Source organism: Pelodiscus sinensis, chromosome 29 (assembly GCF_052426305.1).
Source record: "Pelodiscus sinensis isolate ZL-2025 chromosome 29, ASM5242630v1, whole genome shotgun sequence".
Taxonomy (NCBI): domain Eukaryota; kingdom Metazoa; phylum Chordata; order Testudines; family Trionychidae; genus Pelodiscus; species Pelodiscus sinensis.
In genome coordinates, this window is record NC_143080.1 from 3,723,028 (window position 1) to 3,749,889 (window position 26,862).

The following is a 26,862-nucleotide window of genomic DNA, read 5'->3' on the forward strand; positions in this document are numbered from 1 at the left end:
GGGCAGAGGAAGACAGTACATCTACAAGGGGGTCAATATCCTCTACCACCTCCTCTGCCTGTATATTGAGAACCTGGGCCACCCTTCTGAGGAATTGTTGGAGGACTTTACATCTTTCAAGGACAGGGCTGGTGTTGAGCCCATGAGCATGTCATCAGGGGAAAAGGAGGAGAAGGTGCCTATCGACTGTTGGATCTCCTGCTGTATAGGACCTGCCTGGATAACTGTTTGTACTCCAATACCGGAGTATACTAACAGCACCTAAGACGGTGCCAATGGTGCTGGTGCCGGAAGCAGTGCTGGAGCTGATGTTGATGCTTGTGCCAGTGTCGGTGCCAGTGTCGATATCAGTGCCAAAGTTGCAGGTATCAATATTGATGCCAGTGCCGATATCTGTGCCGAAGTCAGCCCTCTCGGTGGTGTCGGATTTGGCAATGGTGTTGAGGCTGGAACAGTTACATGTGGCATGATGGCTGAAGGGGTTGGAGGCTCTACCACTTCAACTGTCACTGCAGCTGGTAGCATCTGTGGGGGAACGAAGATGACTAATACCACAGATGGGCTATGTCTAGACTGGCATGATTTTCCGGAAATGCTTTTAACGGAAAAGTTTTCCGTTAAAAGCATTTTCGGAACAGAGCATCTAGATTGGCACAGACGCTTTTCCACAAAAACACTTTTTGCGGAAAAGCGTCCATGCCAATCTAGACGCGCTTTTCTGCAAAAAAGTCCCAATCGCCATTTTCGCGATCGGGACTTTTTTGCGGAAAACAAATCTGAGCTGTCTACACTGTCTCTTTTGAGCAAAAGTTTTGTGCAAAAGGACTTTTGCCCGAATGGGAGCAGCATAGTATTTCTGCAAGAACACTGACAATCTTACATGAGATCATCAGTGCTTTTGCGAAAATTCAAGCAGCCAGTGTAGACAGCTGGCAAGTTTTTCCGGAAAAGCGGCTGATTTTCCAGAAAAACTTGCCAGTCTAGACACAGCCATGATGTTTGGCTCTAACCTTGGCTTTATGACAAACTCAGGGAGTCCAAAAGGGCCAATGGGCCAGGGAATGCCACTGAGTGGGCCATGGTGCCAAAAAGCAGAGCCAATCATGGGTGGATGTTCATCTCTTGCTCGTGCGCCGACAGGATCTGCTCAGTTGGACTCTGATTCTGAGGTGTCCATACAGACAGCCAAGAAGAAACTGAATTTCTAGGCACTGAATTTCAGTGCGATGATTTACTCCTTGGATCCCATTGCAGTGCTGGTGAGCAGTGTGTTGGCAAGGGTGAGCATCGAACCATCATGGCTGGCTTGCCTCTCAACAGCACCCTCAGTGGAGCTGGTACTGAAGAGGAAAAGGGGGGCATAGTGTACTGTACATCAAATCCTGGGCTACTTGAAAAGCCTCAGGCAGGAAAGGCATGACGATGTCCCTTGCTGACTGGGCTGGTGGTGGGGTGTTCAGCTCCTGGGTTCTTCCTCCCAATTCAGGTGCCGGTACCAAAGCTTAGTGATAACTTGGGTTTCATCCTAGGCTTGTCTTTGGACTTGGTTATAGGAGTCCTCCCTCTATCTGGTATCTTCTTCTGTGGCACTGGTGGATTGGGAATGGCATCGCCAATGCATGCTGCAAGATGAGCCCATCAGGTGCTGCAAGTCCTTAGGTGGCGCCTGAGGTTGAGTTGACGGCATGGAAGCACCATGCACCGAGAAAGGAATGCTTGGTACCAAGTCTGTCAGTGTGTGGTCTGGCTGAGGTTGGAGTGCTGCCTCATGAGCAATTCCGTCAGGTGTTGATCTCTGTCTGTGACTGTGTGAGCTGTTGCACTTGCGAGCAAGAACACAGGGAGTTCCAGCTAACTGTCACTGGCAGTAAGAAGGAATTGAAAGGGGAAAGGTGGCTGGCGGGGCATTATATTGAGTGCCATGGAGGCATGACTCCAGTGGGCGCCCTGGCCAATCCTACAACTACCTGCTAGGGGAAAAGTCTTCTGGCTAACATGCAGGTGTGCACACAAACGTCTGATTTGGAATGCACATGAACAAACACTCAGAGAAGAATAACAGTCTCTGAGGGCAAAATTTGGCACATATTTGAATAATTAATAAATATTTCAGTTGGGGGAAAAGGTATTTTAATAATATGAAGAAAATAGCCATCCTATAAATAACCCAAAATGTAATAAATACTGTTTAGCACATATTAAATATTTTCATTTTTTAAAGCAATGTACCATAAATATAATTTTTTTAGACTAGAATACATATCTGGTACTTTAATAAAAACCAGTGATCTTCATGAATTAATATCTACATGCATTAAACATTGTTCAACTTAGCAGACATAATTTTTTTAACTATTCAGTTATTATATTTAGTACAAAGGTGCATTCTGAAGTTTCTTCTGCTTTATAGATGAAAAGCATGTTCTGTAAAAAAAAAAAAAAAAAAAAAAAAACCACAAAAAACAAAACAAAAAACCAACCTTCCATCCTTAAAAAACTATGGCTTTTTCCAGAGAGCCTTTGTACTGAAACTTAATGCCCAACCCATGCAGATACCTACGGCAGAGTTCAGGAGCGAAGAATATCAGAGTGAATTATAGATACCCAAGTGTAACTTGAACTGGAGATACCTGGCAATGCCTTTCTCATTATATTGGTTTTTAATTAATGGATTCCAAAGAGAAAACAAAATTAAAAGAGCAAAATATTTTCTGTTCTGAACTAAAACAACATTCTTTAATTTGTGGTTGTACATCAAATCTCAACACCATGTCATTTTTATTTTGTATCCAAACATACACAGTGGGAGAAGAATGCAGTGTGTATTCCCACCCATAACAGTCAAACCATGGAATGTCACAGATGGGCTCCTCAGCACATCTTGACACACACTCTTTGGCAAGTTTATTGCACAGATTGTGCTGTAGTTTCTTATAGTTGCCTCACTACATCTTTATAGGTTTAAGTAATTCTTCTGCTTTGTATTTCACTAGCATCTCCCGTCAGCCTTCTGCTGCTTCTGCAAAAGTTATACTTCCAGATTTAACGGGTTATTATATTTTCTATTTTTGATAGTGTGATCAGTAGCTGTTAAAACTTGGCAAGAAGCTGCTGGAGAATGAATTTAAAAGATAAGTGGACACCTATATGAATCACTGTAGTAATTGTGAGTATTTAAGTAGAGGTACTTCTCATGGTGAGATATAGAATTTCCTTATGGAAGTTAGATTGTGCATTCACCAGGTGAAATAAATTCAAAAAGCTGCTGTCTTCTTCCTCACGATCTCCTAAGCACCAGAAGGGAAACATTAAAAATAGCTAATGAAAACAAAGGGTTCATCTGTAAGAAGAACTTAGAAACTACTTAGTATTTTAGCAGAGGCCAAGTATAACTCAGGTACCTCCTGACACCAAATGGCAGAGGGATGGGGAGAATAGAGTTTAACAGGGATCCCATGTTAGATACCCACAATAATTCACCAAAGCATGGCATGCAAAATCATTACAAAAAGCTAGTAGCCCACAAGTCATTGAAATATATACATTGACAATATTTGAGAAGTTATGTATCTATACTGTACTGAAAATTATGTTCTTAAAGCCTTGGTGTTAAAAACACATCACCAAGAGGTGATATACTAGACAGATTTTTTTCAGGTAGATGGTAAGTGTTCCCTAAGCTGCTCAGCAGCACAGCATCACAGATGATGTTCCATGCATGGAGCTAACTGACTGGGCAGGGCTGATTAACCACCTGTGAAGCTGTAGCAGATGTTTATTTTTCTGGCTCTGTATTGTGTCTCTCTCAATGTAAGTCTATTTACATACTGAGCCACTGTCTAATCAAGATTGAAAAATTGACAAGCAAATCGAAAATTTGCAAGAAAGGAGTATAAAGGGAAAACAACACGTGGGGGCATCACATTTCTGAAGACAAATGAAGGAACTTGTATATCTTTATTTCTGGGAAGTCAGAACAACACACTTGTATCCTTTACCGCAGGGGCAAGTTGGCAATATGTCTTGTTTCACGAAAAAGAGATCATAGCGTGCCAGGCTAGAAAGCACTGCTGAGCAATACTTTATCAGCCATGAAAGTATTTTGTTAAGCAAGTCTACACTCTAGAATGTCTGTTATCATTTTATTATATATGCAGTCATTTGTGTCCAATACTTCTACTTGCTATCATTTGAATCTCTTTTCTTTTTTAAATAAATGTCTGCTTGTTTTCACTCTGAACATAGCTAAATGCTGCATGTCAAATGGATCACTTAGGTTATCTAACGTGTAACTGATCATTTGGAGTGCGTTGCTTCTTTGGGAGCAGTGACTGTAGGAATACTGTGAGTGTCCAATGAAACAGGCTAAACACTCCAGGATAGGGTTGCCAGATGGTTTCAACAAAAATACCGGACACACTTGACATCACAATCTATATTATATCTAATTTAGAAAATACCAGACATTTATATTTTCTCAATTTGTTTCCCAAACAGAAAGCTCAAATACTACCTGGCAACCCTACTCCAGGAAGATGATTAGATGGCTCAGGGTTTGGGGTATGCTTGTCTATTGCTAACCTGACGAGGGACAGCAGAGCCTGCTTAGGCCAAAAGGTGAATATTTAGTTGTGCTGCCTGTGGATGGTGGAGTCAGGCACTTGACCCATGGTAAGCACCGACAAGATGTCCTCACGCTAAGAGCTGGTGGTAGTGAGGTGCCTCACAGCCCTGGATACCACTGGGAAGCATGGCACCAAATTAACTACTTCCATTTAGATCTATTAGACATCAGATATAGAATCTGATGGTGGGACAGCTATGAAATAACATCACAGACTCTCATAAACAGTTTGTCCAGGATTGAACAAGAACAATCTTGCTTTAAGATAGAAATCTGTCCTAACTGAGCAACCTGTTCATCTTTACTTCTTGCAATTATAAAACAGTCTTGAGTTTATATCAGAGGTGACAGAGTTTGGACCATGGAGGGAATGCAGCCCAAGGAATTTAATAATAATAAATTTCCTGATGCAGCCACTCTGATCTTGAATGGAAGGACAGCCCAAAAGGACTCCAGATCCCAATATGTGATACTGGCACACGGGGCTACCAATCCTGGTGGAGGGAGCATGTCACTCCCTGCTTTCAGCGTCTTCCCTGTGGGACAGTGCCCAGCTTGTTCCCTCTGCCCCAGCCAGGGCAGCTCCTCCCAGCTCCCCTCTCCCTGCAGCCAAGACAGCTCCCAATGTGCCACCCCGCCGCCAGCTCTGGGCAGATCCCAGCTCCCAGGACCCCGTCCCCAGCCATACTTTCTCCTGCAGCTGGGGACAATGTTGGGGACAGGGTTGCCCAGTGCTCTGGCCAGGCCACAAGGGACAGGAGACCAGACCAGCCCTGCCCCAGGCTGATCCCACTGGGGCAGAACTCTGCCTGCAGAGCAGGGACTCCCAAACTCCAGCTCCAGAGTCTGTAACAGGGTTTATTTATTGTAACAGTCACTCCCATATGGCAGCCAGCTGCTGCTCCAAACAGGGAATGAGTTAGTGGCCCATGGGCTGCGTGTGGAATGGAGGCTGCACCTCGCCAGAAATGCAGGGAGTTCGGCTAGCGGGTCCAGGCAGGCTGGTCAGGACCCAGCCTGCTGGCACCTGGATGACTGACTCCAGAGGCCCATGGCGCTCTCTGGTGGGTGTGAGTACACGGCGTGTGTGGATGGTGCAAGGTGGGGGTGGAGCAGCAGGGACACGGCCATGACAGCAGCAGATCCTTCACAGGCTAGATGACAGCCAGGTCTGCTTTTGCCCCCCGCGCCAGGCCAACTTGAGTGTACATCTACCATCACAACAGGATGGGTAATACTATTAATTATAAAAAGAATATCCCATCTTTTTCAATTAATTCCCTTCAAGGGTAGCTCTAACTGATTAGGAAGGGGGCCTGGCTGGAGCTGTGATGATCCAGGAGCGCCCATCCCCTGTTCTGCTAGAGTCTTGGCTAGTGGGCATGTCCCATTGAAAGAGCTCACCTGTTGCAGACAGGCATAGATACTCACCAGACATTACTGACTGTAACATGTCCATGATCATGTGAGCAAATGCATTTTCCACGCTCTGCAGGAAGTTATTCCTTTCGCCGGGAGTGCTGAAAACCTTACAGACTTTCTGCATCATTTTTACTGCCCAATCCATGCAGTATAGGTCCTTTTCACAGACCTAGAACATACAAGAAATATTACAATACATATTCATAGTGGAGATGAGCTAAAAAAATCCCATGAAAACAACATGTTGATGTACTAAAATTCATAGTAGACAGTTCTGGCACTATTCCACAATACAATGGGCTTTAATCTTACTGTGGAATCTATTCCAGGGCCTATGTGAGAGGATGCTCTTGTAGAGCTGTTCTGTCCATGCAATGAAGGAGAGAGAACTCCATTTCCACTTTATGCTAGAATTATTTTCCCCTAGGGACAGAGTTGATACCTTCAAGCTCTGTATAGGGGCCTTTGAAATCAATGGGCCTGACTCTCTTTTGCCCAATGTTGTTATTCGTTCTTAGTGTAAGGAAAATCAGGCCCTAGCCCTGAGAAAGCAGAGATGCAGATTTAGTGGCAAAATGCCAAAAACTTCTATTCAGTGATACTCACCAAAGCCAGAAAGACTACTAGCCTGGCCAACTCAACAGCCCGCCCATTCACAGCTTTACTAGCCATGAAGGTGAAGCAGATGTTGTTTCCACTCAATATGAGGAGGCGAGCATTATTCTCCATGAGCCACTCCCGGGGAACCACTTTTATAATACAAATACAAAGGATTATTCATTACCTATGATTCAACACACTGTACATAATTTAGTCAAATATAGGTTAGAAAATGTAGGTTACAATTAAACTAAAAGAAAATTATCTGAACAAAATTCTGAATGTATTTTAATTTATGAATCACTGCATTTGACAGCCATCTGACACGCTTGAGAGGAAAGCCCATTCAAACACACCTACAACACAGCTGGGAGCTACAGAATTACTATGGTCCCAATGGGAATTGTTTGTGTTAAGGCTGATGATAATAAAATGTATAATACAATCTCTCCAAACTCCAACCAAACTTAAAGTATAACACCATCAAATTATGGATTCCTTTCCAGAGACCAGCTTCTTTCCCAGTAAAGGCCACCATACTTTCTATTTAAAAAGGTCAAAAACACATCAAAAACTTACCTATAGCTCCAACAAAGGCTTAGACGATTAAAAATGAAACTACAATGGATACCAGTTATTAGCAAATTATTGGTTGCCAACTAAAAGCTTCCACTATCCAAGGCTGTGTCTAGACTACATGCCTCTGTTGGCAGAGGCATGTAGATTAGACACATAGGCAAAGTCAAATGAAGCCGCGATTTAAATGATCGCGGCTTCATTTAAATTTACATGGCTGCCGCGCTGAGCCAACAAACAGCTGATCAGCTGTTTGTCCACTCAGCGCGCTAGTCTGGACGCTCCCCTGCCAACATCAAAGCCCTTTGTCGGCAGCCCCGTTATTCCTCGTGGGATGAGGTTTACCGGGGCTGCCGACAAAGGGCTTTGATGTCGGCAGGGGAGCGTCCAGACTAGCGCGCTGAGCGGACAAACAGCTGATCAGCTGTTTGTCAGCTCAGCGCGGCAGCCATGTAAATTTAAATGAAGCCGCGATCATTTAAATCGTGGCTTCATTTGACTTTGACAAAACAACAAATCTACATGGCTCCGTCGACGGAACCATGTAGTTTAGACGTACCCCAAAAGTTCTCAGTAATAAACAAATGGCCCTTGCCTGAGACAATAGCATGGGGCAGCTAAGAACCTACTGCCCACACAGGAAATAATGGGCTGTGATGCTAACATCCTTGCCTAATGGGAAGCCCCAATCAGAATCCCTGCAGCCAGGGCTTTCCATGGGGAGAGAGCAGTCAGGTCCTGCCAGGCTGCTCAGTACCACTCTCTACACATTCTATGCTATGTCTTGTCCTGACACTGATGGTGAGCCCAGCACATCCCTGTGTTTCCCTTCCCTGGCTATATCCCTATAAACATGCCTGCAGCATGGGCTTTCTATAGGGAACACGGAGGACCCAAGGGACAGTGGAGTACCACTCCCTGAGCTTATACAGGCTGAGGACTCAACAACAACAAATTCATTACAAGTGGAACCTCTTTTCCAAAAAGGTGCCAATAAAAATGACACATCAATCAGTTAATATCCAAATACCTTTAACATTAGTTCAGGAGAAAGTGTTGCTAATAATCAAAAATTATCTTTATCAGGATTATCAATAACCCCCATGCATTAGATTTGGAAAAAAATCAAATGTATTTCTTCCTATTTATCCTTTTTGTACTTGAGAGCAAATACATTGGAAAGTTCTCTTTTTTCCTGCTTATCACTTTTTGGTTCTCAACCCCAAGAATAAGAATGCCCAGGGTACAAACACTATAGGAAAAATGGTAAAAATCAAACTAAGATAGAGTCTCCTGGATATTTAAAAAAAAATCATGAAAACATGATTGTACTACTATGGTAATTTTGTAAAACTTTTGTTTTGGACAAAACCTAAATTTTGGACCTGAACTGTGCCTCAGTGTCCCTTACACTTGATAACAGAACACTTATTTTTGAAGATTTTCATGTGTTATTACTTAAAACATTTTACTTTTTTTTATAAGCCGTGTTGGTATCTTCTATCTCTGACTACTGCACAACCTCCAGTTATATAAAATATAAATATACCTGACAATTCATCCACAAGACTGATAACATCATCTGCTGTCCACTCTTTAGCTTCTGTGTCATACAGTAGTTTAATAGCATCAGCTAGACCCTTTAAACTGGTCTCATCAGTTGGTCCGTCTATCATTTTCTGCCAAACCACATGTCCTGGGTAACATTAGTCACAATCACCACTAAATAACAATGTAGTTTGCTAAATAAGGAAGAATTATACTGGGGCCTCAAAGGATGGCTTGAAAAAAGAAAAGGTGATTCAGGCAAAAGCAAAAGTCCCTATTTGCACAAGAGCATTTTATTTTATCTCATTTGTGGCAGAAGAGGCAGTGTAGACTACAATGTGAATTAGAATTATTGGGTACTTTAGGGAAACACAGAATTAATATTTAAGTGAGGAAAACAGTGTGATTTCAGAGGGTGATACACTTGCTTGTGGTTCAATGCTGAGGCGACCTTCACACCACGGGTGTAGGCAAACAGAGGAAAAACATTGCCTCTGTAATTTCTTTAGAAGGTCCATGTTAAACAGGTAAGGGGTCAATTATTCTAAATATTATACAGGTTGAACCTCTCTATTCTGGCACCCTCGGGATCTGACCAGTGCCAAATGAGAGAATTTGCCAAACCAAGGGAGGTCAATATTGTCTAGCAGCATTGCCAACACTTCCACTGCTTACTGGGCTCTTAGAAAACATTTAGGGGTAAATTAAAGCTAAATAACAGCACAGAACACTGAGTGCCAGGACCTGTGGCCGTAAACAAACTTTATAGGATCACAGAAAACTTGACCACACCCATGATAAGGGGACAGCCAGCTAGCTAAAATCATGTCAGACCACGGATGTTGCCAGACCAGAGAGAGCCAGACTACAGAGTTTCAACCTATACTTTATTATTTAGAAAAGGCCTGCTTTCTAGAGGTGCTGCTGGCCGCACATAAATAAGTAAAGTCAGAGTTTTTGTCTTCAAAAGTTTACAGTAATATAGCTGCACCTGGAACAAAACAAAAAGTATTGTGAAATAGCTAAGATGTTCTGTATGTCCTTCATTTATGAGATTAGTTGGCTTGATTCCCCTCTCACACTGGTGTAAATTAGGAGTAATGAGCACCAATATAAGCATTCTCAGTAGAATGTCCAAGCAATTACCTGGAAGTTTACAGTCTTCACAAATTAATATGAATGGTGTGGTCAAATCTTGAAAAAGAATAAGTTTATTAGGAATGATAAGTCTGCAAAGAGGTAAATGTTCCCTTATAAAAAGAGAAATGCAATAAGCACAAAGTGCTTTCCCACCTGGAACGAAATCTTCCTGGCATATGGGAAGGCCCATAACAAAGTGTACCACAGAGTTTCTGCCATACATGGAGCTACAAAGCAGAGAATCTACAAAGAGAATCTACACCCAAAGCTCCCTGCACACTGTTAAGAAGTTCCACAGCAACTCTCTCTATAGGAACTCAGAAGAGCTGTTGTGGAGCAGGCAGTAGCGTACCAGAGGAGGGAACAACAGGTTCATTACTTGTGTGTATGCTTTGGCCCAAAAGCTCAAAATGATGGGTAAAAAGGTTGTTGTTCTGACTATGACTCATGGTCTACAGTTGTGTCCACAGACATCTCAGATATATAATCCTACCACTTGACTGAGGAGGAATCCATCCCACACAACCCTTGCATTGCTCTCCTGAAAGGGCATAGATCAGAATTTCTCCCTCAGAAAACAGGCTATTATGTTAAATCTACACACCATTTATAGAGGAGACTGGGCCAAAAATGATGTATAACAACCGGGCTTGATTAACCATTGGCCACGGTTTTAAGATACGAGTCAGCCAAAATGCAGAATCACTTCGATGAATCCAGTGATTTAGCAGGACACTGCGACAGAATAACCTTATCCGTAATTCCAGCTTTCGGGCGCTTCCTAAGATAAGAGAATTTGTATATTATGAATCCATAATCACTTTGGCGATTTTAATATATTTATAAAGATTGGTAGAGAGAGGGAGAAAGGATTTTAGGTTATATTGGCAAATAATGCTAGATTTGTAAAGGTATTTAAACTCCCTACAGATGTAGATAGGTGCCTACTAGGATATTAGAGATTCCAGATGCATAACTCCCACTGAATGAGTGTCAAATTGGAGTAACTCAGACCATAAGGTCCGAAGTTCTAAGCTGTAACTATCCCATGCTTGCACTAGTTTCGTGCACTGCTTCAAACCACTGATTCTATCTGCCTGCCCAATGCTAATTTTTTGCCACTTCTCATGCTCTGTTTCAGGGTCATGCCATTATTTTTGGCATTGCTGTGCTTCTTTCTGCCAGTAATTCTATTAAATGGTGCCTAAAGGAACAAGTAGAAAAAGTTGACTGCATGCTTGCCTTCTACAACCTCTTAGGTGGGAACCCACATGTGAACATTTCCAATGAAATACTGAGTACTGTGCTGGACAATTTCTGGAGGGGCTACATTTGGTTTTAGAGTGATGCTTCAGGATATGCATAAAATATTAGTCCTGATTTTCTACTGTACCACATCAGTTTTATACTGGTGTAACTATTAATTGCACAAGTTTTGGTGTAAAGCAGAGGAGAATTAGGCCTAGTGCATGTAAATTATATATACATTTGATAATGAAATGATAAGATCCAACAAAATCAATTGCCTCTCAAAGAGATACACTTCGCCACACAGAACACCCAAAGATAAAAGTCAATTGCTTGTTCTCATCAGAAAACAACTAAATTCAGTTAATAGTGCAGATTTCCTTCAGTTATATTCAACATGTTACCAACTTCAGAGTACTCATTTTTGGCATGTCTGCAGCTAAAGCACCATACATATGGATAAAGGAAGGATCAAGTGCTGCAGGGATCACAAGGCTCAAATCATCCTTGAATCTAGGGTGCATTTTCTCTGTAATAGTGTGAATCCATTTCCTGAACTGGCAGCAAAAGAATGCTATAACTACCATGACAGCTTCTTTCATTATCATTTGTATTTTCTAGGATTTTTTTGTTTCAGGTATTCACCTGGTTTGCTGCTGACAACTGTCTGTACTTTGCGGGGTAGATTGCTCAGCTCACAGAGGAAGTTATAAACACGATGGCATTCTAATTCATCCCAGCCTGCTGTCAGGGTCTGACAACACCAAATGAAGGACAGATATATAGAATTAAATCACAATGCCTGTTATTATAGCCATAAAAGTACAATCAATTTTTCAGTATTTATGGAAAGAACACATTTCAGCAGAGACTAGTGCATCTGAACTATTGTGTATTATTTTAATCCTTATCATTCAAAATGGACTTCTTGCAAAGTGCAAATTATTATTATAAATGCCCTCCTCTCCCCCCAGTGGCTATATCTATATGTCACTGAAATCAGAAATAATCATGTCACACACACTTGTTGCATAAAGGAATTTGCTAAGTCTAAAAGGGAAAACAAAAATGTTAATATAAGCTCTTTTATTCTATCAGGCCCTCAGACACTTTGGGCAGTAACATAGCGGCTCAACAAAACAAAACACAGCAGTTTAGAAATACAGAGCTAGATGATAATCCCACAGATTGGAATTGCTCTAGATTTCTACATGTGTAACTGATATCAGTAGTCATTATTTGACAGATGGTCTCATATCAGCAACTCATGAAAATTCTGAAAAAAGAGGAGGAGGAGAGTTCTGCTCCTGCTGCTGTTTCTTCATGGAACTCTAGTGATCTAAAGTGAGTGAAATGACTCACGAGGAATTTCCTCATTGCAGGGCCAGCATAAGTCTGACATAGGCAACCCTACGCATCACACACAAGCCCATAGCCCCCTGTTCCTGATGGTGTCAGGAGAGAGAGAGGAAGAGGGAGAGTGTCTTGAGTGCAAAGCCTTCCAGCACCATTAGCTTCAGCTGCCATGAAGGGTTCTCTAATTCATACCAAAGGGAAGGGCTGTCTTTATGAATTCGGGTACTCTGCACAGCCTGCGGACTTGCATCCCCTAACCCCTGCTGGGGAGTGGGGCAGCAACTCTGCAGGAGAGGGCTGTGCGGGCAGGAGCTGTGTGGGCAGGAACAAGGCAGGGACACTGATGGGGAACAGGCGGAAGGGGAAACAGTGCAGCACACCAGAGCTGTGAGCTAGGAGGCAGACCTGGAGGTGGAGGATTGGGGCCACTGGAACTGAAGGGCCATCAGAACAGGGGGTGGGGGACTGAGGGATTCAGCCACTGGGGTTGGGAGGTGAAGTGGGAAACCTGGGGGCTGAGGATTTGGGCTGCCAGGACTGGGAGGCGGAACAGGAGCAGCGGAGCGGGGGATTGGGGCTGCTTAAGCTCACACTGTCCTCGACTGGGGCATATGCAACATAGGGCACAACTTAATTTAGGGCAAAGTGGTGGCCCAAATTCAGTGGTGGTCTACACAGCTGCACATTCTGCATATGCCAAAAGATGGCCCTAACAAAGGGGTTCATGGGCCTTTGTATAGCTCAAAATTTGAACTGCATTGGGGTTGCACCTTCTGGCCAAAGATAATTTATGATCTTTGGACGTGACTACGCAAGAGACAGTTGCTAACAACATGAATATCCTGATGCAAATAATTATCTATAATAGTTAGCTAGGGCAGGGAATAAACCAGACAATCATGCGATTCTGAACAGTATCTTTGTCATTACTAAAGATATTTTCATATGGTATATTTCCAGAGAGTGTCTGAACAAGTAAGTTCTTCTAAAACACAATGTAGCTTAATTTAAAATGTTCAGAAAATGCTTGTTCTTCAACAAAGAATATAAGCTTTTTTCGGGAAGTTAGACAAAGCAGCTCTCAAGTAAAGCGACCCATAATGGTGATCCTATCCATTTGACAATGAAATACCATCCTCAGTTAGTATTAAAGAAGCCCTATCCTTGTCCCTTATAACATATTTGCAATCTTGGTAGTCATTATAGTAAATACAGTTGACTGCTGAAATAACAGATTTGTCATTTCTTTCTTTGCATCTCAAATAGCTAGAACAATTCCTCCATTTAATTAAAGACCTTGGGCTAATTGCCTTTAAATCAGAGAATCTCTGGTTAGGGTGTTGAGAATTTGATATTTGAAGTAATGTAATGAAAAGGCCATATATGTATTCTTCTTTGGTAATAAATTTGCTAATAATAAGATCCAGAATTATAAATTCTCTAAAGTTAAGTTAAATATTTTTAAAAAGTCAGAAAGAAATGCGGAACTGAATAAATGCATTGTCTGGGACCTGAAAGCCATGTTAAACTTTGAAATGTCTTGCTAAGCAGTTTTAGCCCACTGCTTTTCAAAGTATAATTAAGTTGGATGGTGATTATGTTTATCTGCACTTTTTAAAAAGGCTGAGTATTTCAGCCTTGATAGATTTAAAAAAAGACAAACTTTGGTTTCTCTTATACTAATGATACCTGCCTTCTCTTTGAGAAAATACACCATACCTGTAAAAACACACCATAGCACTGTAATCCCAAGCAATGCAATGGGCTTGGGCAACCGCTGAGTTTAAAACAGGAAACCTGCAAAGACAAAACATTGTTGCTTCTTTTAATCAATGTAGAGTAATTGGAAATAAATTCACTTTTATGCTTGAAGCTTTCCCACATCACTGATCTACAGCAATGCAGACCCAAGGGGCTATTTTCCAAGGTAAATAAGGGATTTCTCTACACTACATTCACTCAACCCTTGCATCTCTTCTGAGACAAAATTGCCAATTAGGATTGTGTTTTTATGATGCGGCCATTGGTCCTCTCAGAACTTTCACTCAGTCCACCTTAGTCTTCAGACAGATGTGATATTTTATTAATAATGTCTGTTATACATAATCATTTAGCCCTTCAGAAACCAATACAGTTTAACAACATAATGTTTTGAATTAATTATGGTTAAAATTTTATCCCTGTGCAGAGAGCCTGCCCAAGGCATTATGCACCACTTTCTCTTCTAAGCAGAATTTAAGTGGGATATAGGTCTTCTATAGGATCTCTTCATGGGGCTGAATTTCAACCTACATTCATTTTATTACAAAGTGGCAAATATTATTTGTGCTGAGTGATGTGCTTTAAAAATTAACATAAAAGACATTTTTATAGCAGATTATATTCACGAAGGCCATGTCTACACTATGCAGAAGATCAACAATACCGAGGTCAATTTTTTGGGATTCAATTTAGTGGGTGTAGTGAAGACCCACTAATTTGAACTGAGAGGGTGCCCCTGTTGGCACCGGTACTCCTGCACCTCATGAGGAGTAAGGAAAGCCGATGGGAGCGTTTACTCCCGTTGACCTCCCACTGTGTGGATGGTGATTTAAGATACATCAACTCTAGCTATGTAATTAATGTAGCTGGAGTTCCATATCTTAAGTTGACCTTCCCCTTTAGTGTAAACCAGGCCTAAGAGTGGAGTTTTAAAAACATTTGAAGGAAATTATTTTCAATAGGAGTTGAGCAACTAACCCCTTTAGATATCCTTTGAAAATCCTAGATGTATGCCATAATTTTCAAACAGTGGGTGCCTAAAGTTAGAGATGGTTCTGAACACCACAACTCACTTTGACTTCAGTTTAAATCTGTGGGGGCTCAGCATCTTGGAAAAATAAACCACTTATTGATTTAAATGCCTAATTTCAGGTACTCAAGATTGGAAATCATAGCCTAAATATCTAAGGAAGAATTTTAACCAAGAGACTGATTCCAAATTATTAAATTCGTATTACACTGATGAGCATCACAGATGCGTTAATAAATTAATTTACATATATTACATTAACAAAATTGTTTTATTGAAACATTAATATAGGTGCAAGTAATACTTCAGAACAATATTCTAGAAGTGTTAAATACAGAGAAATGAGTGTAAGCTTACTTCTGAGAGTATCTTGTGTATGTACTTTAGCCTGTCTTTTGTGGGCAGTAATAGCGTGCACCTTTTAAGCAACAAACCTGAAACAGAAACACATATGTAATCATTCAGGTGAGGTAAATAATTTGGCCAGATGAAGCATACACTACACAGGCAGTGCAATACCATGCTATTTCCTCAAGAGAAGAAAATGGTACATTACAGTGGGCTGTGCACTGGAAAACGGTAGGCTAGCTTCTGTAGTAGAGATGCCTTTTATGTCAGAAAGCATGATGGGGAGTGCATAAGGCTCTCATGATATAATTTGTTTACTAAGTTGTTTTAAACTCCATGCGAATCACAGCTGGAGCCCTGCAAAATTATTATATTGTTTTTTGAATTACAGCTGTTAGAAATATTTCAATTAATAGAGGCACAAAGAGTAACATTTGAAGAGACACTGGTTTTCTAATTACATCGTCAAAAGCTGAGCCTCCAACATCTTTTAAGCCAACCACATGGTCAAACAGAAGTTATTCTGAACTGTGATGATAATATAAAACATAGCTAGGAGGCAGAATTTTTTTCTTCTACATGAGATTCAAAGCTAGAGAAGAGCTTATGATATAAAGGGCTGGAGTTCATTATACCGCAGAACAGCTATTTGTTTTTCTATGAGACTGGAAAGCCAAAGGGTTACAAATCTTTCCCCTCAAAAACATCTGGTAGAACAACATATATTATATATACCCTTCTTTGTTAATCATGCAAGAAATCCACAGAAGAGTACTCAAATATTTTCTAAGTATCTCCTAAATATCATGTTATTTCCTTGGTGTCAGAAAGTGCTTTAGATACTTCCTGTGATTTTGAATGGACTATTTTCCCAATATAGAAGTATGTTGTTAACATTCTTAAATGACAGACATTGATTTTTTTTTATTAAGCTGGTATTTGATCCAAAGCTCCAAAGAATCAACTTTCTATTGACTGGGACTTGTGATCAGACTCCTAAAGAGTAGATGAATGTCTGAATACAAACATGAGTAAAGTCACCATCAACATGCAGATAATTGTTATTACCAGTGCAAAGGTTTAGGCCTGCTTTTATATGGAGAAATTCACACTAGATAAAAGCAAAGGGGCAGCACAAAAATTATGTGTTACCCAAGTACAATTTAAGCACCGAGGGTGAAAAATCCTGGTCCCATTGAAGCCAATGGGAGTTTTTGCTATTGATTTTAATGTAGCCAGGATTTTACTGTGTGTGTTTAAGTGAGATTAATGCAGTGGATAAGCCTTGTGCTGGCTATCTAAGGAAAAATTGACTTTTGTGTAGATAGAGTCCAGACTTGCCATTATTGTAGTTCAGTGATGATCAATAATTTTCGATGGGGTCCACTCCAAGACTTTGGTAAGTGGTCAAGAACCACACTTTTCTATGGAGGGGATGCGGGGTCTGGGATGGAGGTTGGGTGCAGAAGGGAGCTTGGAGTTGAGGACTGAGGTGCAGGAAAGGTGTGGGGTCTGAGAATGGGTTTGGGTGAAGGAGGTGGTTGTGACCTGGGGCAGAGGATTGGGGTGCAGGGGCATGGGTGCATGAGAGGATTCTCACCTGGGGGAGGGTTTTAGAGGGGGTGCAGAGTGTGAGAGGAAGTTGGAGGGGGTCTGGAGTGCCAGAAAGAGGCTCTGGCCAGGAAATGCTTACCTAAGCAGCTCCCAGCCAGCAACACTCTCAGACAGGCTTCCCTGCCAGCAGCCCCAGACTGCTGCTTGGCTGTACATGTGGCTCTTTGCACTGCTGGGAAAGGGGAGGGAGGGAGAGGCTTCATGTGCTGTCCCTGCTCATAGAAAAATCTCTTAGAAACTGGCTAATAGGAACTGAGAGATTTTGCTAGGGATTAGGGCAATGTGCTGAAGCCTCTCTCTCTATCCTCCTCCCAGCAGTGCAGAGAGCCACAGAGAGCAGCTAGCTGCTTTGCAGAGCTGGCCTTAGGGGTAGGCCGTGACCGCATGTCAGCCCAACCTCCTGAATCCTTCCCGCATCTTTTTTTTTTTTTTGTTAGACAAATTTTCTCAGGCTTTTTTTTTTTTTCCCCCTGTTTAGGGCTGCCAATTGGTTAGGACCGGCTCTGCTGCTTTGATTGGCACTACGGTCTGCTGCAAGAGTGAGGTGTGGGCTAGATCAAAAAAACTTAGCAGGCCAAATGCGACCTGCAGGCCAGATCTTGCCAGTCCCTGATGTAGTGCATGTGAATTTTGGCATTGATTTTCATGGGCGCAGGATTGGGCCCTTTCATATTTTATAATTTAGTAAAATGTAAGTCAGTCCAAATATCTAAGTATGTCATGTTTTAATGACTGTACTTATTATAATAAAGAGTTCATACAGCTGTAGTTAAATAACAGTTGTCTTTTCTAATTCCAAGTTTGTTATTACAGTGTGCAAAATTGTGCTGACTGTTTTTTTGGCAAAAAAATTAGTTAGCCAGATTTAATTGTATAGCTAAAATAAATAAACACTGAAATTATCAATAATATATAGTAAACAATCCATGTAAATGGGAAGGAAACTCACATTTGACCTAAATAACTTTGACATTGTTTCTTTAACTTGGGAATCTTTTGATTTAAAGTTAACTCCTGAATATAACCTTGACTTAATTTTGTTTTATTGTCAGGATCAATTTAATTATGAGACCTTATCAGTTAAGGAGGCTTATACTATTAATTGTTCAAATTGGGATTTCATTTGTTTCTCTTCTAGAAGGATTACAAAGAATGAAGAGAGGGAGATAAATGATAGTCCAAGTGGCATCAGGGAAGAAACACTGCATTGCTTTTGATAGACAGGGAGGGAGATAAAGGGGAATTTTGCTGCCAAGATTTGGTAGTAATTTAGTGCAAAAGTTAAAAATAAAATAATTATTTTTAAATGAAAATATGCAGTGTTACTCACTACTCACATTATTTTGACCTACATTTATTTTTTGCTGTGCCATGACATAGTTGTGCAGGTGAGAATAGGGCAGCAACAACACACTTCTTGCATTGTATCTGAACCCTGACCTACGGATGAGAGGAAAATTTATTCATCATGCCCACTTCAGTTCTTCATTTCTGATATAAGGCTGGCAAGGAGAATGTTAATCAGTGGCAGTTGTCATGGTGCTTTTTGGGATAAGTTTACTTCCCATCTAGGAACTGGAACAAGATACTCTGTGAAGTGAATTGTCAATCAGGTCTTTGATGGTAATGATTCTTGATCACTCCAGAATTAGGTCAGATGTGAGCATTGATAGAGGTGAAATACTCTCCTTTTATCCCATTATTATGCCCATGAGATATTCATTCACCTTGCCTTTTTATATTCTTTAAAAATTAAACAAGGAAGAAACAAAACATCTGCTAGCTTGTGTATATTTATATAATATATATTAATTATTATTAGAGGATTAAAAGAATTCTCAGAGGAGTTGAAATAATTCTTTCAGGATGAAACACACCTAATGCAGAGCTTAATTGAGATTTAGGTGGATATGCACTTTGTTGCTGGTTCTTTGCACAAGAATGAATTTCAGCCTCAATGACAGTCAAACACCTATACATTTCAGAAAACATCTTCACCATTTTAAACTGCTATCAATCACTAAATATCACAGTAGAATCTCTTTAATCAATCTTAGTTCTCTACTGATTGTTACTGTTCTTATTATAATGTCACCTAGAGATCTGTAGTGTTCTAATATACAGGATCCTTCTCTCTTGCCAGATATCTCAAGGTTATGAAAATCTTGCAGTAAAAGCCTTCTGTTTCCTGATGAGGTTGAGATGTAATTAATAAGGCGGTTGCTGATGGCTTTCGATACCATGCTTAGCATGCTAATATCCGTCACTGGAAAAGCAAAACCCAATATTATCTGTAAACCTTTACTGTAAAAACACTACTTATCAGTAGTTAAGAACTTTATTATATATCTCAGTACAAGCAGGCCAAGAGATTTCAGTAACAAGGACAAGTATCAGTTCTTTGGACTCCTTTATCAACAAATTATGGTCATTCTGGATTTTGCATATATTTGTTAAATTGCAATCTGTATATATGGCAAGCAGAAGAATAATTCAAAGAGTTCCCCAAGTACTATCATTCCTTTTTTTTTGTTGATGAGGTTCTTCAGGAACCCAAGTTGAAAATGAACAAACCAAATGAAAATCCCTTAAATTCACAGTAAAGTGAAGCATTATTGAGTCAGGCCCAGAGGCCTCAACTTGGCATTTAACTAAATAGAATTTTTGCCTGTGATCATTTTCATTTATAGACAGTATCATAATTTCCCTCAGTTTCTCACCTGAGAGATATTTCAAAACCATTTGAAAGATCTCTAATGGCAATGCTTTAAAATTCCCAAGCGTGGACAGTGACTCAGAATCTGTGTCCACAGTGTGGCAGAATGGTTTGGAGCGACGGCTACTGCGTCTGTATTTCTGGTTGGGAATCAAGGTGAAGCTGGTACTTACAGTGGATGTCATCTTTCTACTAGTCCCATAAATATTTCCTAGAGAGAAAACATGAAGGCATACAGGGGAGGAAATTAAACCCATGAGGGATATAAAATGAAATAACTCACGAGTGATACAGTAATGGAATATGAAAATCTTAGTAAATAGATAAGAAGGATCAATTTTACTTTAAATGTAACAAAGTGTCATCTAAATACATTCCAAAATACATATTCATAGTTTCCTGTTCCATAATTCTTTTCTTTTCCATATAACCAATAAAGCCAATCTCCCCTCCTCCCCCCACAACACAGAGTACAAAAAGAGAGAATGTACATATACTGTGTGTTTGGGAAATTATTTTTGCTTTCTAATTCAGTGCTGGGGGAAGAAAATACCCTGATTACAAGTTATAAAAGTGAAGAGAGGGTGGAGATAGTAGTGGCTAGTAGTGCAGTGAGGAGGGCTTTAGGTGGTTTGAAAGATAATTAAGAAAAAATGTAAGAGGTATATGAAATGCTTCAAAATGTATTAAGGAGCTATTATAACACATTCAGTACCCTAATGGTACTTTACCCTTCCATATAACAACATTAAAAATTAAGGAGGCCATTCAAAAGATTTGTATGTCTCTTGTCTGTCCGAAGCTCTCTACTTATATGTATTCTTGTACATGACAATAAAAATAAAAAGATTAAAAGTAATGTAAGTAAGCACTTTCCCTGAAGTATTTAAACTGAGGCATACGGTAGCTTAATTCCTGATAATAACAAATATCGCAGTAGAGCATATGCAAAACATTGTAACATGGCACATTGCTGCCAACTTCAAAGAGTTTAGAAATCATGAGAAAAGTCTCATAACGTTCTTAAGATTGGCTCTTAAATTGAAGAGAATAATAAACACTGTGTTCTTATATTTTCCTTCTGGTTTCTGAGCTTTTATGGTATAGTTGCTTAATATGTTAAAGCTTTTCTCTGTAACTGTGAGGGCTAGTAACTTCTTTTTTAAATTAATGCAATCTCTTCTTTTTTATATTAATGCAGTTGCTTGATTCTAGCAACTGAGGCTTTCAGGCAATCACCAAATGTTGCAAGACCTGCAGTAAAATTGTAAGTGTTGGCAACAATGGTAACAACACAAGTGGACTCCTTTCTCCCATCAATGCAGTATCAGTTACAATCAGTAGGAATTATACTCATCGTTTGAAGCACTGAAAATGTGCTGATGTGCCTTAGTCAGTTGACAGGTTACATTTACATAACCTAAGCAAAAAACAATTTGAAAACATCAAGCAAACAAGCCACATTTCTCTAACACTGAACCATTTTGCATAATATAGTGAATTAATACAATCCCAATGGAAGAGATGTGTACACTGAGTGAATTCAACAAATTATGAGCCATTTAATTAAAGCATTACAAATATGTTTGAATGAACAGTATTTTCTCCTCTGTGCCCAAGACAATGTTTCAATTGTTCACGAGAGGGAATTTCACTTTATAAAATGCATATTTAAATTAGTTATGAAATAATTCATGCTATCTGGAAAAAGCAATAGCTTAACTTTTTACATGGCTTATGAGCAAATTTAATTACTTTTAAAATTACAGTGTTTTACTCAATTTTCAACTACTTAAGCAAGAAGGGAGAGAAAATGAATTTGATACTTGTAATTTAAAAGTAACAAAAATATTCATTTAAATAACATCACAGATGTATATAACTGCACCCTTGAAAAGCATTGAAATCCACAGTTGAAGTCAGTGAGAGTTTTATGTAGACAACTGCAGGTGCAGGGAAATAAAAAGCCTTACCTTGTACATAAAGGCAGTTAAAGGCCTGTTTTAGTAAAAGAAAAATATAACTTTTACCATTAAAAATCTTTCAAGGCTGGTTAAGTCCAATACATTCTACTGATTCAAACCTAAATAGAATTACAATCTCAGGGTATTTTTTATTTGAAAGCAGTCAGCACTGGTCTAACTCTGCACCATTAAAATTAACAGGATTTTAGAGCACAGCTGAAATAGTGTGTACAGAAGCAGTCATTTATACATGATGGGTGGGATTTTTAAAAGCACTCAACACTGCTTCCATTAAAGTCATTGGTAAACCTATTATTTTCACAATGGACAGAGAGAGACCAATTTAAATAAAAACTGAGCAGGTGACAGAAGTTTTACGTTATGGACCACATTTTAGAGCCCTTTATTCAAAGCTCTGTTTAATTTCCATTTTTGGTTCTCTGAAGAAGCAGGCCGTGCCCACGAAAGCTCATGATACCATCTACATGTTTTGTTAGTCTTTAAAGTGCTACCAGACTATTTGTTGTTTTTTTAAGTTTAATGTATTTCATGTTTCTCAGGGAGATCAGCAAAAACATGATCAGATTAAATTTCACTTAACAATTTTGTTCAGCCTCGAACCTATATGTGGATCCCTCCTGACTGGAAAATTACTTACCAAGAATGGAAGAGGGACATGGAAATGTTAATCATATAAAATCAAATTAATTATAATAATTAATAACAGTGATTTTTTCTTAATTACTCTGTGCATATTTATTTATAGGGCAGAAGACATCAGCAATCAACATTCTTTCTATGCTGTTTTCTATCTATAAATAGTCCATATATTTTTCACAATCATTACAGCTTTTCTGGGATTTGCATTATCATTTTACTAATTATATAATACAGTTATTTACCTCAGATTGCAGCTTTGGGACTTTGTATTCTCTCTCCCCTAGGCATTTCACAAATAAATAAATGAATTACCATGGACATAGATAGGATTTTTCTTTCTGTTTCTCTTTCCACACACGTAAAGATATGGGAATTTCTTAATCAGGGGTGACTCCATTTCCCTTTGCAAACACTTAAAGATATGGAAGCTTCTGAATCAGGGAGGAGTGACCAAAGATTGTGATATGGGTGACTGAAGTGGCAGCATGCCAGCTGCCCATAGGCTGCACCTAATTTGCCATTAAAGAGAACTGATTCACATTTACATTAAAGCCTCTTCACACCAGATTTGCAGTGCCTTAAGGTAGATGAAATGCAGTATGATTTATTTACGTTTTAAGGATGCTTTTAACTGTGTGAGTGGTGTAAAAAGGTCTTAGTGGAAATGAGAATAAGTACCAAAGGTATCTAAAATAACATAAGTCTCCTAACATTACAGATTAAAAAATAACCGCCCTTGATAATCTTAATATTTGCACTTATTTGTTTCCATGTGCTATAAGGCATTGGTTTTTTGGCTTCATGCCAAAGTTTATGTCCTTTGATCCATGCTGCAGTCCCAGGAAAGGGATGTTAACATCTGCTTGTTATCATACAAGTTATGTTTGCCCCATTGGCCACCTGTAAGAAACCACTATGGGTTATCTATGGCCTTTTAGTTGTGTCACTCACTACTAGCCTTTGGGTAGCATGTCATGACTCTGTTGACTCGGTGTGATCATTGGGCTGCACTGCACACCCCTTAGGCTGCATTTGTACCTTGGGCCTCTCTTAGGCTTTGTCTACACTTGCAGATGATCAACAAAACTTTTGTCCGTCAAGGGGTTCAAACACACCCCGCCCATAATGACAGAAATTTAGCTGTGGCAAGTGCAAATATGAATGCAGTTTTGTCTGCCGACAAAGCCGAATCCGCTCGTGAAAGCTAGAAGTATTTTGTTGGCAAAAGTGCTGACAAGTGTTCTCACACACCAACTTTTCGTGACAGGGCTGTATTGAAACAGCCTTGTTGCTAAAAGCTGTGTAGTGTATACATAGTCCTAATAAACACTTTAGGCTGTAGTTAATCCTCTGGCCGGATGATAAGACTCTATGGCAGGGGTTCTCAACCTTTTTCGGTCCCCGTACCCCCTTGGCGAAGCTTCCTGTACCCCTTATTCAATATGAAAGGAAATAAATTCTAGACTCTAGAATCCACAACTTTTTTCACTAACACTACTACTTTTGGAATATTTCAATTAGGATAATCTAGTTATTTACAAAATATTCCCCATACCCGCTTGACAAGCTTCTCGTACCCCCTGCGGGTACACGTAGCCCAGGTTGAGAACTGTTCTATGGGTTATATTTTGACCTCCGTTCTATGCACTTCCTCTCCAAAACCTGCCACACCTCAATGATAATAGATTACAAAAATGATTTGATGCCTCCAAATAACTCTATATCCATTTGATATCAAACAGATATAAACCCTGTTTCACCCCTGGGGAAAGTCCTGGGAGCGTGGTGGAAACTAAGGGAGCTCAAGCAAAATCATAGAATCATAGAATCATAGGACTGGAAGGGACCTCAAGAGGTCATCGAGTCCAGCCCCCCGCCCTCAAGGCAGGACCAAGCTCCATCTACACCATCCCTGACAGATGTCAGGACAATGTAGCACTTTAAAGACTAACAAGATGGTTTATTAGATGATGAGCTTTCGTGGGCCAGACCCACTTCCTCCGATCAAATAGTGGAAGAAAATAGTCACAACCATATAGATACAATTAAAAAAAAGGGAGCTCAGACCCTGCTCTCCAGATTTGTTAGGGCACCCACTTCCCCTAAACAAAACAACCAATCAAGAAACCACAGAAAAAAATGCATTAAATTGGCTGAATTTGATAAACTGCAGGAAAGAGTATATGTTGTATACAGGGTTGGCTTTTTTTTTTTAATGTACCACATTTGGTTTGAGGCTTTAATAGTTTTCCTCAAGGGAAAACATCTAGGTATGTGTGTGAACAGGAACCCCTCTATATAGAATTGTGACAGCGATAACATATTTTCATCCCAGCAATACTTGATAAATTCATTTGATAAGCTAATTAATTCATGGGCACTGGGAGGGGGAAGTGGCCAATGTACATTTTTGCAGGCAGGAAGTTACCACAGAAAAGGAACATTTTATGCTGGTGGCAATTACTTCAGGGGGTTTTCAGAGCTGCTTTATTCATGTTTGTTAACTGCCCATTTTTAAATCGCCTCACGTTTCCCGCCTTTTTGGGGGGAGGTGCCCGTCAGCCTAAGCGCCGGGAGGGGGGCGGGACAGGAGAGGCTATAAGGCTCGAGACAGGCTGCCCGCCAAACTCAGGGCACGCCCCCTTCATGAATAATTAACGAGACCTCTCCTCCCCCTTCACGTTGCGGGTTCCAACCCAGAGAACCACGCCCCTCCCTCCCTGGAATCCCCGCGACTTGCACTGAACAGCCCCGCCCCTTATGAATAATTAATGAGGGGGAAGGCTCACCTTCCCTTTCAGCTAGGGCTGCTGGCTGAGGGGAGGGGAGTCACCCCAGCCCAGCAATGGGAGGGGGAGGGTGGGAGCCCTTCATGCCTGGTTCCTCCCCCCCCCTCAGTTGGCTGTGCCTCTACCATACTGGTTACCACACCTACAGCTACCCAGCTTTGTGGGCTGGTGCAGGGCTGCGACCTGGCCAGGTCACCATAAGGCAGCTCCACATCACACATAGTGACCATGGCAGTGCAGGGTGTCACCCTGTCACCACGAGGCAGCATCAATTTAAGGGCACCCGGTTGCCATGGGCAGCAAAAGACAGCAGGGTGCTCCAGCCCAATGTTACAGGTGCATGGCTGTCATGGCAATGCAAGAGATCATGATGCCACAGGAGAGAGCTGACTGCTGCACCGTGAAGCACTACCGCATCACAGGGGCAAGACTACTGTGACTCCACAAGCTGCATTAGCTGTGCGCTTGTGTGGTCACTCAGGAGACATTCAAATGCTACCCAGCTGAGTAGCAGAGCTCTGACAACTAGGTTTTTTATTTCTACTGGTGGTGCAGATTTGCAGTGCACATACAAAATTTATTCTGCACATAGACAAAAAAATGCACACATGGTTAGAAAAGATTAGAAAAAACATTGTCCGATGTCACAAGCGCACAGTCTCCAGGAGACAGCACCATGTTATGGTTATAGGGTTGCTGTGACACCACAATACATCATCATCATCTTGCAAGCACTAGGTCAGGGACACTATAAGCCATCAGTTGGCCAGAGATGTAAGGTCACTCTGTCATTGCAAAATGTCCCCATAACACAGGCACTTGGTTACCTTTCATAAATACAGGATTATCTCAGAAATTGTATTGCTGCACACAATTACTGCACTTTGATGTAAGGCAATATGAACACTAGCAATAGAGATGAACACTATGCCATGCAAAGTCAGTCTGTAGTGACATAACTTAATGGGCTGCATGAGATAGGGTCATTCTGTCATTGTACAAGGTTCTTGCACCACAATGTCAAGGCACAGAATATCAATGTCCTGAAGCAATATTGTCGTTTTGTTCAACAAAGGCATTGAACCACATAAACCCAGAATATTTCCAATGGAAGTTGTGCCTCAATGTGAAGTAACAAGTTGCCACACAGTCCTTACACTGTAAAACAAAAACAATGAGCAGTCCTGTGGCACCTGAAGGCATATCTGCAACTAGGAAATGATTTCAAAATAACTAAATTTGAAATAACTCCCGAAATAACTATTTCAAAATAAGATTATTCCCCAAGGAGAGTAGGAGTACAGATTTCAAAATAACTAGCCTGTTATTTCAAAATAACGGGCTTGGTAGTGTGGACGCTCCACTTATTTCAAAATAAGGGGGGGTTATTTTGAAATAACTCCCTCGTATAGACCAGGGCTTAGAGACTAAAATATATATAGAGAGAGAATATATAGAGAGAGCTT

The 26,862-nt window shown here is 40.5% G+C and overlaps 1 protein-coding gene across 4 annotated transcripts; it reads right to left on the reverse strand.

Annotated features, from left to right (window-relative positions):
* Positions 1-3,055: 3,055 nt before the first annotated feature.
* Positions 3,056-25,151, reverse strand: FBXO47 (F-box protein 47). Of its 4 annotated transcripts, none has more exons than XM_025186191.3 (12): positions 22,850-22,893; positions 21,957-21,981; positions 20,157-20,194; positions 19,363-19,533; positions 15,663-15,739; positions 14,234-14,311; positions 11,804-11,912; positions 10,515-10,691; positions 8,772-8,918; positions 6,653-6,795; positions 6,056-6,215; positions 3,056-3,287 (listed from the first exon to the last, which is right to left on the reverse strand). In XM_025186191.3, the coding sequence occupies exons 4-12, from the start codon at positions 19,517-19,519 to the stop codon at positions 3,175-3,177; spliced, it is 1,161 nt and encodes a 386-aa protein (XP_025041976.1). In that variant the 5' UTR covers positions 19,520-19,533; positions 20,157-20,194; positions 21,957-21,981; positions 22,850-22,893; the 3' UTR covers positions 3,056-3,174. The 4 variants fall into 4 exon arrangements, with proteins under 4 accessions (XP_025041976.1, XP_075767615.1, XP_006126273.1 ...); XM_075911500.2 differs by having other exon boundaries at positions 19,988-20,194; positions 22,850-22,888; XM_006126211.5 differs by lacking the exons at positions 21,957-21,981; positions 22,850-22,893 and adding an exon at positions 25,072-25,151 and having other exon boundaries at positions 19,988-20,194.
* Between the last annotated feature and the right edge of the window lie 1,711 nt (positions 25,152-26,862).

Coding starts and splice junctions, on each gene's coding strand:
- FBXO47 (XM_006126211.5), bottom strand. CDS start 20,168: ATGACATCCACTGTAAGTACCAGCTTCACCTTGATTCCCAACCAGAAA. Junction 14,312..15,662: donor TACACAAGATACTCTCAGAA/GTAAGCTTACAC, acceptor TTGTCTTTGCAG/GTTTCCTGTTTTAAACTCAG. Junction 8,919..10,514: donor CCCAGTCTCCTCTATAAATG/GTGTGTAGATTT, acceptor AATGTTACCCAG/GACATGTGGTTTGGCAGAAA.